Source organism: Emydura macquarii, unplaced genomic scaffold (assembly GCF_026122565.2).
Source record: "Emydura macquarii macquarii isolate MOO-44397 ecotype Brisbane River unplaced genomic scaffold, CSIRO-AGI_Emac_v2 contig_691, whole genome shotgun sequence".
NCBI lineage: Eukaryota > Metazoa > Chordata > Testudines > Chelidae > Emydura > Emydura macquarii.
Window position 1 is genome coordinate 12,342,680 of NW_027130828.1, and position 16,246 is coordinate 12,358,925.

The 16,246-nt window shown below is 60.1% G+C and overlaps 1 protein-coding gene across 1 annotated transcript; it reads left to right on the forward strand.

Moving 5' to 3' along the window:
• The first annotated feature begins 1,110 nt into the window (after positions 1 to 1,110).
• Positions 1,111 to 14,715, forward strand: FPGS (folylpolyglutamate synthase). Its single transcript, XM_067542118.1, has 15 exons — positions 1,111 to 1,282; positions 5,874 to 6,002; positions 6,237 to 6,290; positions 6,604 to 6,668; positions 6,810 to 6,924; positions 7,547 to 7,624; positions 8,349 to 8,410; positions 8,873 to 8,975; positions 9,316 to 9,393; positions 9,957 to 10,104; positions 10,663 to 10,764; positions 12,141 to 12,291; positions 12,730 to 12,805; positions 13,438 to 13,504; positions 14,076 to 14,715. Exons 1-15 carry the CDS (start codon positions 1,163 to 1,165, stop codon positions 14,510 to 14,512), a joined length of 1,785 nt encoding a protein of 594 aa, XP_067398219.1. The 5' UTR covers positions 1,111 to 1,162; the 3' UTR covers positions 14,513 to 14,715.
• Positions 14,716 to 16,246: the final 1,531 nt, after the last annotated feature.

Consider the following 16,246-nt stretch of genomic DNA (forward strand, 5'->3'; position numbering starts at 1 on the left):
GGAGCAATAGCCCTGCAAACCATAGGCGAGAGACTGGCTGAATGTGGAGCTGCCCCCTACACCCGAGGAATTGAGATGGTAATTTCCTTTTGTTTTAGATTTGGGGCTGTTACTAACTTCACTGCGAAAGCTATAAATACAGTGAAGAATTGGGAATGGTGAGTGCAAGGTACAGCTGGCTGCACCTCTTGCTGTTAGTTAATAGAGGCTCTAATTGGAATGTGCCAACTATGGTGTATCTTGCTTGGGCGTGGTTAAAGCTTGCTATTAAATGTTCATTGTTTTGGTTCTCACCAAAATCCTTTTAGAAAAGATCTCCGCATTTGTCTATTTAACTGTGATGGAATGCACATCCCACCCGTGAATTTGCAAGGTGGGGAGAAAACAGTGCCGGGACGGTGTTTAGTTCAACTAAAGTGTGGTGCATATGCTGTGTATTTTTGTGGGGAGTGGCTCAGGCCCCATGGCAGCAGTGGAATGTTGCCGTCAGTGGGGGTGTGACGGTTTTGTCCCGTGGCATCGCCGCAACCTTCCATTTGGTAATAAAAGCAGCTTTTATGGAGCCAGCCGCCGCCTTGGACTTTGAGCGGCCCATCGGTGCCAGCTGGCTTGAACTCCGCAACACACGCAGCGATGGCCTTTTCCTTGCCATGTGCACTGGTGGGCTTCGGATACTAGGCGGGTGGTGTGTGCGAACAGGACGTGCCTCTCTAGATGCCAGCGGGACACAGGCCCCTTTCCAGCGAGGGACCTGCCATGGCTCCTCCAATGTAATTACTGGTTGCAGAGATGGGGCTGTCTTAGGTTGGGGGTGAATTGATCACGTGGCAAAGCGGTGTGCAGGGTGGGGGAAAGCTGCTGCATCTATGTTGTGGGTCGTGTCAAGTTGCTGTAGGGGAAACAGTAGCCAGGGTCATGAAATCATTAAGCGTTGCCCTTTAAGAGAATGCGGTGCCCCTCACAAAGATGGCGGCCGTCCCGCGCTCTTCCCGGCCTCGCATTGTGTTTTGCCACTCACAAAGATGGCGGGCCGCGCCTGCGCGCTAGCCGGGAGGGGGAGGCGGCTTCTGGGGCGGGGCGGCCCCCACGTGGGAGGGGTGCGGCGGGAGCTGCGCCGAGCGGTGGCGGCCGGTGGCCGACCGTCAGCAGGAGGCGGGAAGGGATGGGCTCCCCCGGGCTCCGCGTGCTGCTGCACTCCGCGCTGCGGCTGGGGGCGGCGGGCGCCGGCGGGCAGCGCCGCTTCAGCACCAGGCCGGCCCGCGTGCCCAGGATGGAGTACCAGGTAGCGGCGCCGGCCGGCCGCGGGTTACATCAGCCGGGACACGTGGGGACGGGGGGGGCTGGGCTGGGCTGGGCTGGGGGGCGGATGTGGGGCAGCACGTTCCATGGGCACGTCTTTGGAGTGGGACGTGTGGGGCAGGGTTTGGGGGAGCTGCAGCGGGATGGAAGCGAATGGGAGGCTGGTCTGGGCTTTCTGTAGGGGGGAGGATGGGGGGCTCAGGCATGTGGGGGGGGGATGGGGGGCTTTTGGGGGGCAGCTGTGAGAGGAGGCGGCAGGGCGCTGTGCTGGGGGTCGGTGCTGTTTGTAAATGGGTTTTGCTGCTGTTTGCGGGACTAGGATGCAGATCTGTCATGGCCAAAACCTCAATGGGTGACCCCCCCCCCTTCTCCAGTCTGATCCCAGAACGGGGGGACTGCGCTAAGGATTTGCATTGTCAGTGCTGTGTCTCCTACCGATGCTGTGCGGAGCTCCATGGGCTTACCATGAGTTTCAGGGTGACTGGCATCAGGTTCTCTTCCTAGTGAGTGCTAATAGCTGAGCTTGCATCACAGTTTCTGCTTGTGCTCCCCGTCTTCCTCCTTTCATAACTGTCTTCTCATTGACTGAACTCAGAGGAAGTCTCTGCTGATTTCAGTTGGCTTTGGGCAAAGGGCACCTTACTTGTAAAACAAAGTTTGGGAAGCACGTGTGGAAAATCATTCAACCAACTCTGGATTTATGGGGGAGACCCAATCAATAAACAAAATCACTTCTTATCCCATCAGCTTGGGTTGGATTGTCAAGCAAGTGTCCGTGGCGGCCCTGAGGTCCAGCTGCTTACCTTCGTCTTTGATGCAATCCATCCATCACTTCCACAGCATCTCTTTCCTTTCACCCTCTTCTGCCATGCTGCCCTCACCAGCTGTCCTTCCTTCATCCTCTGCCTGCCTCCAAACCAGCAAAGCCATGCTTCCTGAATTTTGTCAAGTTAAATTAAATCACTCCTGTACAAATAAAATAATCACTCATTTTTCATCACAACAGCTGACAGCTGAGTCTTAACATAGAAAATGCTGATAGTATGTCCATGACTTAAGTTGGGCAGGGGAAACTGTCACCTGCCAGTTAGTTACACTTCAAAATTGCATACTGAGCATGCCCTGTAGAAGAGGTCTCTATATCGGAGAGCCCTTCTCTGTGACCTGAAGATCTGTATGTGTGTACTCTTCCGAAGTGTGGGCTTTGAATATATGTAAATGGTCTTAGAGCAGAGGTTATTATGTGGGGGTCGCCAGCTGCCCAGCGCTGAAGGCAGCGCCGCCCCCAGTAGCAGTGCAGAAGTCAGGGTGGCCAATGGGGCACTACCGTTGCTGTGAAAAGTGATATTGACCAAGTGTCTTTGCACCACCCGGCATTAAACAGTAACTATTTAAAAAAATACTTTTTCTGCTTATAACAATAATTCAATAAAATTGTATTTCAGTCTTAATTTAAAAGTGGTGAGAAAAAGTAAATTCATTTTAAACTATCGGGTTATATAATTAGCATTTAAAATAGTGTTAAATGTATTTTTAATTGACAAGGGGGGGGTCACGCTCAGAGGCTTGTTGTGTGAAAGAGGTTGCCAATACAAGAAGTTTACTGTCTTTGAGGAATGAAATGCAAAAACCGCTGCTAACGCAATGTGAAGGTAGCTGAATTGACTCGGAATGTCTGGTAATGTTCCAAAACACCATTAATGTGCCTAGCTGTTCCCCTCTAATGTCTTCGCTCCCTTTTTGTGTCGCTTACTGAGTTGCTTATTCAGTTCCTCCTATAAAGTCTAAAGCTCTGGGATGTGGCCATGTTAAACATTGCTGTGGAAACCATGATTTTTACACTTCAGATTTTTTTTTCCCCCCCAACAACTCTGACCGTGCAGCTTCATGTCATATGAACATACTGTGGAGGGGATTTTGTCTCTAATTAAATGATGCTGGGGGCAGGGAGTGAGTGCGGTCACATGGGATTCACAGTCTTAAAAGCTGGCTTAATTCGGTGTAGTGTCACTTTTGTGATTTGGTGATCCCTGGTGTCAGTCGTCGTCAGTAACAGAGGAGGGAGGTGAGTTACAGTCCTGGGGCAGGGAGTGTCTCTTCATGACGTGTTCATACAGCATCTAGCACAATACGAGCCTGGTCTGTGGTGGGGATCCCTCCTTGTATTGTGGTGGTGCCTAAGAATAATCTGCATGAGCTACTCTGTACTTGGGTGTCGCTAGGAAGCGCTTGGGATAACATGGGTAGTAGGCTGGCTTCCTATCCCTGCTGGGGAAGGGAAGCGATGTGGGGACAGCAGGGTTCTGGTACAGCATAGGGAGACTTGATTCCGTCCAGCTCTGACTCATCTGAGAGAAGGGGAGAGGTGGAATGTGTGTCCATCTTTGCTCCTAGGAGATACAGTGTCCCACCCAGTATAAATAGCCGCATGTATCTGGAGGAGCATGGCTAGTGCTTTTTATAGAGGTGGATTGGGGGGAGTATATCTGGTTACTGTCCGGCCCCTGCTGGAGCTGCACAGTCTACTCCCAGCGGCACTTTAAGAAACCCCAATAAATTGCTACTCTGCATGAGGCAGATGGGAACCAAACCCATCTCTGGGAAATGCATTAGTCAGCATTTAAAGAGGCTATTCTGGGCCTTGGAAAAGCAGCACCTTAAAACACCCTGCCCCAACCCGGGCTGTGACGGGAGTGGGTGAGAATATATAGCCCTTGAAATGCTCTGATCCAGATACTGCAGTAGAACCTCACAGTTATGAAGAGCAGAGTTTTATGAACTGACTGGTCAATCACACACCTCGGGTGGAACAGGAAGTATGCAATCAGGCAGTAGAGACCAAGAAAAGCAAATACCGTACAGCATGGTACTGTGTTAAATGCAAACTATTAACAAAAAATAAAGGTAAAGAAACTGTTTCTGTGCTTGTTTCATCTAAATTAAGATGATTAAAAGCAGCATTTTTCTTCTGCACAGTAAAGTTTCAAAGCTGTGGACGTCACTGTCCAGCTGTAACCTTTTGAAAGGACAGTCCTACTATTTTGTTCAGAGTTATGGACAGCCTCTGTTCCCAAGGCGTTCGTAATGCCGAGGTTCTGCTGTACTAGTATGGCCCAGTGGTTGGGGCACTGGACTGGAAGTCGGGAGCCCTGAGTTCTAATCCAGGAGGCACTCTCTGTACCTCGGTTTCCCTTCTCACCCTCTGGCTGTCTTGTCTATTTTGACTGCAAATTCTTCGCCAAAGTGGGTCTCTCACATGCATATCTGCAGGGCCTTGCACAATGGGACCCCAGTCTCTCTCTGGCTTTCTAGGTGCTACTGCAATACGAATTATAATGATAATGGAAATATATTGCACTTGAAGTGTTTGGTGCAAATTGTGAGCAGATTGTCCTGCCCTTAGAAGCCACCCAGCACCCCTTGGGGCTCTGTTACACCAAAGCTCCAGTTTGTATTCCTAGGGCTCATCTTGTGATGGGCGTATGCTCCGTCCCCATTCCCTGGGCCTTGGAAATAGTTGCCAGCGCTGATCTCAGGCACCTTCCCCCTCTCCCCCTCCTGTGGCAGCTTCCTGTCATGTTTTCTGAATTACTGCTGATCCTCTTCCTCTCCAGTGCTGCTTCTGTGGGGATCTCCCACCTGCTTCACCTGGGATGTCTGTTGTGTCTCTTATTTTTGTGGTCATTCATCTTGTGTGTTTTTAAAGAGTTACAAATCACCTTGCTAGCGGGAAAAACTCGAAAGAACACTGGATTTCAGTTGTCTTTCCCCCCCCCACTCCAAACACCAGCCTGGGACTGTGGCGTTGCAGACCCATAAAGATAGTGGGGCAAGAGAAGCTGGCCGTGTACAAGTGCTGCTGTTCTGTGTGTCCAAGGGCCGCTGTGGAGCAGACGGAGCTAGTGGCTGGTTCTGATCTGGCCGCTATGTTTTATCTCCCAGCACATGAGTAAACAGTGGTGCAGCATATTGCCCTGAGGGGCTGTGCACCTCCTCCTGGCTCTGACATCAGCCTTTGTTTGATCCCGCTGGAAGGAAAAGCTGTGGTCAGTTTCTGGGGGGGGAGGGGCGATGGTGTGCTCTGATCAGCGCTCACCTGGCAGAGAGAGGAGTGAAATCCCACTGCATCCCCTGGAACTGCTGCTTCACTGGGGCGGGGGATTGCTCCCCCTTGTCACGCTCCAGCACTGCTCTTGGTCCAGGGCGGACGAGGTCCTTGGCAAAGGGGATGGCTGGCGAGCCCCCTCACTCACAGTGGAGGGTACCTGGGCGCGGAGATGGACGGGGTGGGTGGCGCTGGGGTTGGAGGTGAGGAGGGCTCTGATCAGTGATGTCGCCCTCCCCCGGAAGGCTGGCAGCTCTGAATTGTGAGCCATTAACGGGTGGGTGCAATGGGGCCTGGGCCGCCTGGCAGCCCTGAGGTCAGTGTGTGGGTCCAGGGGCTCCTTTGACCCCCCCCACCCCTTCAGGCGGATGCGGGACGGGGGGTGTCGAGCATTGGCTCTTGGCGTCGGGGCTGGTACCCACCCGTCCCCTCCTGTGAACGGAGCGCTGATCTGTGCCTCTCATTCCAGGATGCCATCCGGACCCTGAACACCCTCCAGACCAACGCCAGTTACCTGGAGCAGGTGAAGCGGGAGCGAGGAGACCCCCGGGTGCAGCTGGAGGCCATGAAAGGCTTCCTGCAGCGAAGTGGGTTAAAGGTGAGGGTGAGGCAGCTGTCCTGTGTCCCCTTCCCTGGCTCAGCGGAGCCCCCGGTGCTGCTCCCTGCAGGGTGGGTGGGGATGGGCGGCTGGAGGGGGCGTCCCAGGCTGTACCGGCCTCTCCTCTTGGTGGGACTGGCCGTGAGCCCTCTTGCCGGGCTGGCACGGTGCCGGGCGGGGGTGTCTCCCCAGCTCTGACCCCCTCTCATGGGTTTGTTCACCTCTGTCTGGTAGGTCGAAGACCTGGATCAATTGAACATTATCCATGTAACTGGGACAAAGGGCAAGGTAAGGGGGGAGTTGGGGTGGGCTTGTGTGGGGCACTGCAGGAACAGGGCCTGTGGGGGTGGGCGGATTCTGTGCGGCGCAGGGCCCTGGGGAAGCGACGGGCTGGGGAATGGGGTGAGGGAGGGGAAATAATTCGGCCCTGTGACGGGTCATGGGACACTCGGGCTGGGGGTTGTTGGAGGTTTATTAGAGGGGCACTGTGGTGGGTGGAGGGCAATCCAGGGGTTGCCTTTGCTGGGGCGGTCCCGGTGCCCCTCCTTGGAGGACTGTGGGGCAGGCTGGCTGCAGGGTTAACACTGCTGACTTCTTCCAGGGCTCGACGTGTGCCTTCACGGAGCACATCCTCCGCAACTACGGCCTGAAGACGGGCTTCTACAGGTGGGTGGCACGGCGGCTCCTGGAGCCCGTGGGGGAGGGATTCAGTCGGTCTCTGCCGGGTGCTGAACTGCACCCCGGGGGTGGGGGGTGCAATGGGGGAGCTGTCCCGGGTGCTGATGGTTTGTTCTCCCATCACCCCAGCTCTCCCCACCTGGTCCAGGTACGTGAGAGGATCCGCATCAACGGGCAGCCCATCAGCAAGGAGCTGTTCAGCAAGTACTTCTGGCAGGTGTATAACCGGCTGGAGGAGACCAAGGTGCGTGTTGGGGCAGCTCCGGGGAGGGGGCTGCTGCTGCCCCGGGTGGGTGTAAGCCACTGCTGCCTCCTGGAGACCCTATAAGGAACTGGAGTGCCCATTCCTCGGCAGGCGTGTGCCCTGTGACCAGACCAGGAAGATCCCACACTGGGGAGTCACCCCGTGGGGCCCAGTAACCGAGTCTGTGCTCCTGGGTCCAGAGGGGAGCCAGGCAAAGTCAGATTGCTGCCCCCGGGCTGGCGCGTTGTAGGGATTGGCTGGGGGCAGGTTAGCTAGTGCTTAGAGCAGGGGACCCCTAGGTCTACTTTGCCACTGCCTTGCTGGGTGTCCTTCAGCGAGTCAGTTCCCCGCACTGTGCCTCAGTTTCCCCAGGCCGTGCCTCAGTTTCCCCAGCTGCATGGCGGAGTTGACTGTTTGTGTAAATGTCTCAGATGAGCTGGGCCCTGGACGTGCTGTGTCCCTGCTCTTGCCTGGTGACTTGGCCGGAGTCCCAGCGGTGCAGGGAGAGGGTCAGTCCCTGGCTGGTCCTGTGGCAGTTAGCTGGTTGTGGCTGTGGCTCAGCGATGGGTCTGGGCGAGTGCTGCTGCCCTGCAGTCCCCTCAGGTAACTGTCTGTCCTGCAGGACCCCGGCTACGCGAGCATGCCCGCATACTTCCGCTTCCTCACCATCATGGCCTTCCACGTCTTCCTGCAGGAGAAGGTACAGCGCTCGCTCCCCTCATGGCCGGGTGGCTGAGGTTCCAGCCAGCGCCCCAGTCATGGAGCCCAGCGGTGCCAAGTGCCTGCAGCCCCCATAGGCTCCAGCGGGAGCTGTGTGTGGAGAGGGTCTGGACACCAGAGCCCTGGGCCTTGTCACTCCCTGGCCCCTCTCACCAGCCATCTGCCGCTGGGATGGGGCAGGGGCTTTGTCTCTCCCCACCCTTGCCTTGCCTTGCCTGCGGTTTCTTCTGCCTGTCCCGGTTCCGTTCCCAGGGATGTCTGGTAGGCGAGTCCTGGGATCTGCACAGCTGCAGCAGCCCCCTGGGGTTGCCTGTGTGTGTGACTGTTGCCCACTCGCTAGTGGCTGCGGCCCACAGGGTAAAAGCTGTAATACCGCTGACGAAGTGGAGCTTCTCCTTTACCCTCCAGGGGCTGACGCCTGTGCTGTGTGTCTGTCTGCTGCAGTCTGGCAGGTGGGCACCTCTCCAGGTACCTGTGTGTGCCGGAGACGCTTGCCTACCAGTCTGGATCTGCCCTGGGTGTTCAGGCCGGGGTCCCGTGTGCCCACCTGGCTGCTGCGAGTGGCGTCCAGGAACATGCCCTGCTGCATACGGTGGCTGAGCCTCCCTCCCTGCTCAGGACTGGGCCGTGGGGCTGTTTGTTTCCTGCGTGTTGGGCACGGATGCCACACGTGGCCCCTTAACACGCTCTTGTCTCCTCTCCAGGTGGACCTGGCTGTGGTGGAAGTCGGCATCGGTGGTGCCTACGACTGCACCAACATCATCAGGTAGGCGCAGGCGGGACCTGGCACGGCACCCAGGCGCCTGCCTCCTTATTGCCTCGGTGTGAAATGAGTGTGTGGAGGCTCCTAGCTCTCCGCAGAGCAGGTACAGCTGGGCAGGGCGAGCTCACCACTGCCTTGCCAATGGACCTCAACCCAGCTGGGCCTGGTAGGGGAATTCGGTCAGTCCTTGACCCCTCTGCTGACAGGGAGGCCCTATGCCTGGTGGCTGTGCTGGGGAGGCCTGGCTAATGCAGCCATGGCATGTCCCTAAGGAGACACCCAGCCCAGCATGGTGGAAGCTCCTATGAGCTGGGCCGCAGGAGGTGAAGGGCTCTGTGCTGATCCCATGAGCCAGCCGGGGCGCCCCATGGCCTGAGTTCTGGGGTCTCCTGGGCAATGGCTGGCAGCCGAGCTGGAGAGTGAAGGCTGCCTGGCACTGGGCTCTCACTTTTTCTCTCTCTCCAGGAAGCCGATCGTGTGTGGAGTCTCCTCTCTGGGGATCGACCACACCAGCATCCTGGGGGACACCATTGAGAAAATCGCCTGGCAGAAAGGAGGCATCTTCAAGGTAGAGACCACCAGGCTCTGTGGGGGAGAGACGGTCTGTGACCGCCTCGAGCTGGGCTGGTCCACATTCGTGGTTCGGCTGGACTGAGCGTTTGCCGTGGCCACTTCGGCTCCTGCCCACAGCTGGGAGGCGAAACCTCCCTGGCACAGGGGGCAGGTCCTAAGCCAGAGGGCATAGGACAGCATGGAGGGCTGGGGGATGAGTGAGGGGTCCCTGGGGCTCCGAATCTGGCCCCAACCAGAATCCAGGTGTCTGGGGGGATGGAAGGGGCCTTGGCACTGGGCGGCAGCCTGGGAGGCCGTTGAGCTGGGGCCTCTGATTACGTCTGCGTCGCTTTCAGCCTGGTGTGCCGGCATTCACAGTGCCGCAGCCTGAGCGGCCGCTGGAGGTACTGAGGGAGCGCGCCAGGGAGAGCCCGGTGAGTTCCCGCAACGTACGCAACTCCCCCGGGATCCCCTACCCCCGCGCGCCGGTAGTGCTTGTCCTCTGAGGGCATCCTGCTGCTGTCGCTGGGCCCCGTGCCCTGGGTCGGGCGAGGTGACTCTCCCGCCTGCACCCACTCCAGATGCAGGGGCTGGGATATCAGATGGCTCGTGCCCCCTTGGATGGTGCTGGCACAAGGGTCTTCAGAACTCGCCAGACCCCTCCCCCCTACCCAGGGAGGGCTCCCTCCCCACTCTGGGTCCATTGCAGCCTGGCCTCTGAGCCGGCAATCCCAGGGGTGCCCATGTTTCTCCCCTGCAGCAGCTGGGTGTGGGCGCTGCTTGTGCTGGCATCTCTCGGGGTCCATCCCTGGAGAGACCGAGCCAGAGAGCAACGTGATTTCCCGAGTATGAGCTGCAGGGCCCTGGGGGTGGGGTTGCTGCCGTTGCTGCTGCAGATGGGCAGAACCCACCCCTGGGGCTCAGCCAGCTGGTGGAGCTGCCCTGTGGAGGCGGGTGAGCTGGGCAGGGCTCACCCTCTGCCCCTCTCCCTGTGCAGTGCCCGCTTTACCTCTGCCCTGACTTGGATGCCTTCGAAGAGGCAGATAACGCGTTGCAGCTGGGGCTGGCGGGCGAGCACCAGCGCTCGAATGCCACGCTGGCCCTGCAGCTCTCACGGGCGTGGCTGCAGCAGCTGGACTACCAAGGTAAGGCGCATGGCCCCGGCACGGGGGAGCTTGTGTGTGTGCGAGGAGCCCGGGGCCAGGGACGCCCTGCCCCACGCTGGATGGTACATTCCAGGCCTTGCTGTAGTTCCTGGGTTGGGGCATTTCTCCCGCGGGGGTCCCGGGAAAGCCAGGATTGCGCTGTTCTGCAAGGCGTGTGCTCATGGGACTCCAGGCGGGGAGGGGGTGTGCTGCTGGGCAGAGCACGTGAAGCCAGCACTCTGGAAAAAAGATGGATCAAATCCAGTGTCAAAGTTTCCTATCGTTGGAAATCAGCGTTTTAACGTCTCTCCGTCCCGCGAGAATGCAAAATAACAGACGTACACACGGAGACGTTTACATTTAAATGGCTTTGATTTAAACGAATCCCCCCTCGTTTCTGCGGCATGGACCCCCGGGGTGGCTCCCCCGGCTGCCTGGAGTCCAGCTGCTGACCAAGCAGGTGTGAGGCGGGAGGGGTGAGTGACGGGTGTGGGGGCTGCAGGCGGCCGTGTGGGGGTGTTCGAAGGGTGACTCAGGGCGGCTTCCATCTCCTTGCAGGGACTGGGGCGCTGAAAGACTTGCAGCCGGGCGCTGAGCTCCTAGGCCAGAGACCTGTGCCCCTGGCACCTGTGTTCAAGCCCAGCCGTTCCATGGTACAGGGTAAGGTCATGGGTGTGTCACACCCCACTGCTGCTCTGGTACCTCCTGCCTACCCTGGGCACTTCCTGAGTGCTCTGTTGTAGTCCCCTGGGCTAGTGCCTGCCCTTGGCACTGGCTCAGTGGGGTCAGCTCAGACTTGCCGCTTGTTAGAGGTAAGGAAGTGCTGTGGGAAATAACCGCGTCTGTGTCGATCACAGGGTCAGAGCCCTGGACTGTCCCTCCTCCGCCCCCCACCTCTGCCCATTGACAGGGTGAATTTGCCACCCTTTAGCTCTTCCTGCTCCTCACTTTTAACACTTCGAAGCTTGGGGCTTTCTGGACTGCCAGCAAGTGCTGAGGGTGACTATACGTCACCAGCCTCCAGCAACAACCCAAACTCTCTCCCCACCCCCGCCTGTGCTGGGTGTCTCCCCTGCCCCCTAGTAACGCAGTTCATTGGTTGGGGGCCCTTCTTTCTCCACCACCTTCCCTAGAGGGCTTCCCACTGCTCTCCCCCTTGCTGCAGAGTGAGTGGGGCCTTCTCTCTGCTGTGCTCCTGCCCCACTGGGGGTCCCCAGTCAGTGCAAAGCAGCCACTAGCCGGGCCTGTCCCTGCAGGAGTATTTTTCCTCCCCACCAATAGCGAGGCTGTTCCCCATTTTACCAGGGGGACACTGAGGCACAGGGAGACGCAGTGACTGGCTCGAGGGCACACAGGGGTTGGTGGAAGAGCAGGGAATTGAATCCCGATCTCCCCAGCCCGGCACCATCCTTCCTCCCCTGGGGTCAGTGAGCCGGCCCGCACCACGGTCCCAGGCTGCTGCTGTGAGGGCTGGAGCCCAGGCAGGCCGGGGTGGCTGGGTCTCTGGAAGCCATACCCGCCCCCTTGGGAGCTGGCAGGGCGTGAGGTGGGCAGGCAGCGGACGTAATGGATCTGTTGAGGCTGGCTGCCATGGCCCCTCGGAGAGGAGGGGGGCAGGCTGGGCTGGCACAGTACAGGGCTTGGGGGGGCACATGGGGAAGGGGAGGGTGGCGGGGTCTCCCCAGTGAAATGCCCCAGGCAGGTTTTGGTGAAGGCATGGCTCTGTGTGGCTTTAATGGACCTACGTGCAGGCCCCACAGTGGACAGCTTACACGCTGTCAGCCGGGCCCCATGTCCGCTCCCAGCTCCCTAACCAGCCAGGCCTGCCCTGTGCCCCTGCTCTCTGATCCCTTGTCTCCTCTTCCCTCTTGCTGCCGCAGCATAGCTGGGCCGGGCCTGACAGAGAGCCTGTAACTCGTCTGGCGGACGGGGATGTGTGCGCTGGGGTGCGTAGGGGGAGCGTGGGGCGGGCAGTGCCCGGCTGTGAGTCTCTGCTGCGTGGGCCTGGCCCCTCATTGCCCGCTCTCCCCTGCCAGGTTTACAGGACACAGAGTGGCTGGGCCGCACGCAGGTGCTGCAGCACGGGGCGGTGACGTGGTACATCGACGGAGCGCACACCACCAGCAGCGTGCAGGCCTGCGTGCGCTGGTTCCGCCAGGCGGCCCTCCACCAGGAGAAGCCTGTGGAGTAAGGAGGCCCTGGGGGAGCGGGCGGCCGGATGGGGAGGGAGATCCGCTGCTCTGCTGACACAGGCTTTGCCTGAGGCCCACCCAGGGCGGCTGGAGGGAGCAGGCTTGTGTGGGGACGTCCCAGAGACGGTGCCTGCTGGGCTGCCTTCCCCTGCTGCAGGTGGGGGTGGGCCCCTGCCCAGCGGGGTGTGTTTGGGGGTGGCAGGTGGGGAGGAGGCTCGAGGCTTTGTCTCGGCAATGGCGTGGTCCCAGGACACCGGGGAGCGGAGCCAGCCGTCCCGCCGAGGCCCTAACACCGAGCGGGACAGGCTCGGGTCGGGGTTGCTGCACTTCCTGGGCCATGCGAGGCGGTAGCAGCTAGCACAGCCAGCTCCGGAGGGGGGGTTGGGAGCAAGAGGCCCCTGAGCTGACCAGCCTGGTCCCTTCTCGTCTACAGCGGCTCTGAGGTGCGGGTGCTTCTCTTCAACGCCACGGGGGACCGGGACACGGCTGCGCTGCTCAAGCTGCTGCTGGTGAGAGTCTCTCTGGACCGTGGGGCAGGGCCTGACACAGGCTGGTGGGTGGAGGCTGGTGCCGGGGAGGGCAGAATATGGGCTGGCGGCAGATCGAGGAGGCGCTTTCTTCTCCTGCTTTGACGTGTACCGCAGGGCGCCAGCTGGTGGCGCTAGTCCCCCAGCCGTCCCCACCAGAGTCCAGTCCACCTCCGTCCCCTGCTGCTGCCATCGCCCTGTAACTGCCGGTCCCCGGGGACTCTCAGGGCCGTCCAGCAGCCCTGTGCGCTGGCTGGGGGACGATCCCGGGTTCGCGTTGTGGGGGCTGGATTGGCAGAAGTGAAATAGAACAGGGAGGGCTGGGGGGTGTTCCAGTGACTGGCTGGCTGCTTTGCCTGGTCTCCCCTGCAGGAATAGAACCCAGGCGTCCTGGCCGTCAGCTTCCTGCTCTGTGCTCTAGCCCAAACCCTGCTGGTTTGTAACAGTTCCAGACAAATGATGACTGGTGCTGAGCCGTAGCTGAGGTCGTTCCTGAATCCCCCCTTGTCCTCCCCTCCTCTCCCCTCCCCCTCGTGCGGGTTGCCCGAGGCTGCACACACAGGCCCTGTGCTGGCGTGGATGGTTGTGCTGACCCCGTGTCTCTTGTGCCCCAGCCGTGCCAGTTCGACTACGCCGTCTTCTGCCCCAACTTCACGGAGGTGTCTGTGGTGGGGAACGCAGGTCGGTACCGGGCGTTCTGGGGTCCATTGGGATTCTGCTTGGGAACTAGCCGGTGCAGGAATACCCTGGCTGGCTTGGATTCTGCTCCTGCCCATTGGGTAGGGGGGACGTCTGTGTGGGGAATATTCCTGCCCCAAGGGCAATGGGTTTGCTGGGGTGGGGGCAAGTTGCCCCTGGAAACTTCCTCGCTGGATTTTTCTGCAGAGGGTTGGGGTCTCTTGCGGATTCTTGCTCTGCTCAGGCCCTGTCTGCAGCACTGGCCAGGTGGCTTTGATCACTTTGGTCCTGCTCCCTCTCCTAGGGTCAAGCATGCAGCCCCCACGGGCTGGGCCAGCCACCCTCTCGGACCTACAAAGCCCAGGCTGGCGTTGCGGGTGACTCTGCTGGCTCCGCAGCGCTGCTCTGTTGGCCTGCTCCAGGATTCCCCCCTCATCTGTGACCCTCCTGCCCCGGGGGGTTGGATTTTCCGGCTGGTGGGGTGCAGCGGTCTGGCGGAGAGGCCATTACGGCAGCTGGGTGGGAGCGTCTGCAAGGCTGCTCTGTTGCCAGCTTGCTCCTCTCTCCTTTGCAGACCAACAGAACTTCAACGTCACCCTGGAGAGCGTGCTGACCCGCTGCCTGGAGAACCAGAAGAAGTGGAACCGGCTGATGGAGGAGAAGGTGGGGCAGGACCTCTGGCTGTCTCCCCCCCTGCAGGTGGAGGAGGTGGGGGGCCTGTTGAAGCCAGACCCCTTGCGTGGGTCCCTGCTCTTTGTACCCTCCTCCGAGCGCCCTCTCAACTCCAACTCGCTGGTGTTCCCCTGCATCTCCCACGCCCTGCAGTGGATCACCCAGGGCCGGGACCCACACTTCCAGGCGCCCGCCACCAAGGGGCTCCACCTGCACCCCGTGGCCGGCAGCGGGGCTGTCTTGCTCAAGGAAGCGGCCGCCATCCGTGTGCTGGTCACGGGAAGCCTGCACCTGGTGGGCGGCGTCTTGAAGCTGCTCGACCAATCGCTCTCGCAGTAGCAGGCGCCTGTGGGCGGGGCCTCCCTGCCAGCCTTTACTTGAATATTCCCGGGCACCTTCTACCAGCTGTTCCTCGAGCTTGCTGCCCCCTCCACCCCCAGCTGGGGCGCTGCCAGCACAGGGGCTGGCCACTGCATGTGCTGCCGGGATTCTCGCGCTGAGCCCTTGGTGACAGCGGGATCCACCCCTAGGCCTGGGTTTGGTGCCGCCAGAATCCTGCCACGCCCCAGCGCCAGGATCTCGTGCCAAGCCCTTCTCAGCAGTGCCAGCCACGCCCTGGCACCGGGACTCACAGATGCCGCATCTCCGGAGCAGGATCCGTTTCTTAGGGCCGAGCCCAAATCCTGGCCCTTTCCCCTTTCCAGGCCCACTGCATGGGGTCTGGGGTGAGGACACGGCAGCTGATCTCAGCCCGCAGTGCAGCACGCGGGGGCCGGCTGTGCAGTACGTTACTTGCTGTTCCGTGGCGCTGCTGTTTCCGGGAGCTCGCCCTCCCTGGCCAGCCCAAGCACAGACGGGCGGGGAGCTCTTGCTTGGCCTGGACTGGAATTGGCCCTTGTGCTGCCTTCTCCCTGTCCGAACTCTTGTAAGTTTTTTAGGCAGTGTTCGTCTGCCGTGGTGAGGCCTTCCCCTGCTGGGCGTTCAATGCCCAGGTCGATGGAGGTGTCGGGGGCATGCACCCAGCTGAGAGTCAGCCTCCGTTGGTTGCTGCGTTGCCTTTGCTGGGAGGCGCCCTGGCCGCCTGCAGACCCAGAGCCTGCCTGGGGGGATCCTCCCCGCCCTGGTGCCTTTGTCTCCTCCCTGGCGTCCGTTCCGTTGAGCCATACGAGCCGAGCAGTGCGTGGTCCGGGCCTGGGTTTGAGTCATTACTGCAGACCCCTGCTGGGGCTGTGCTCACCCCACGGGAGCTGTGCACCAGGGCGCAGAGCCGGGAGGCGTGCTCATTGCCACCCATCGGTGCCGGGTATGTTCACACAACCTGTGGGGTGAGATCCGTGCGTCTTAGAGCCGAGGAGTCTCGTGCCGTGGTCTTGGTGCCCTGGTGCTGTGGAGCCTCTCCCAGGCCAGCCCCGAGGCAGGGGGGTCCATGCGCACGAATGCCAGCTTTGTGTCGGCAGGTCTGCCCTGAGCGCACAGGGGTCCTCGTGCAGGAATTGGCCCTGTCCCCCCCAGTGCAGAGATCTGTGCACTGGGGCCGAGACCCCCGGCCCAGGGTCTGAGGACTGTCTGGCTGCCGTTTGCAAAGTGGGCGATGGCCCTTCCCCTCCGCCCCCACGGTTTGCACCCGGATGGGCCGAGCCGGGCTGGGCCCGCTGTCTCTGCTGGGCAGTAACTGTGTCCGACTGGTGGGCAGGACGTCGGGCTGGGTCTGGGAAACCCTAGCCGCTGAGGCCCCGACCTGCTTTCTGGGTTCTCGTTATGTTTGCGCTGCCGGCTGGCCCGCTGCCTAGGTCGCTTTCTGGGTGACAGCTTCACCTCCCGGCAGCACCTGGGCAAGCAGTGGGTGTTGGGGATCGGCCTGATCTGTCAGCTTGAGCAGGGACCTCAGGCAGCCCCCGTCTGGAGGAGCCGAGTCCCTCTGGTGCACGGGTTGTGGAAATGGGGCTGTGAGCCACCTAGTGTCATCACAGTTTGGCCATTATCTCTGCTGTCCTCCGGGGCGCGGTCCTTGCAGACACTCGCCACAGAGAGGGACTGAGCCCCAACTTGGGAACGGTTCAGAGGAGCTGGGCT

Coding starts and splice junctions, on each gene's coding strand:
- FPGS (XM_067542118.1), top strand. CDS start 1,163: ATGGGCTCCCCCGGGCTCCGCGTGCTGCTGCACTCCGCGCTGCGGCTG. Junction 8,976..9,315: donor AGAAAGGAGGCATCTTCAAG/GTAGAGACCACC, acceptor CGTCGCTTTCAG/CCTGGTGTGCCGGCATTCAC. Junction 10,765..12,140: donor CAGCCGTTCCATGGTACAGG/GTAAGGTCATGG, acceptor CTCCCCTGCCAG/GTTTACAGGACACAGAGTGG.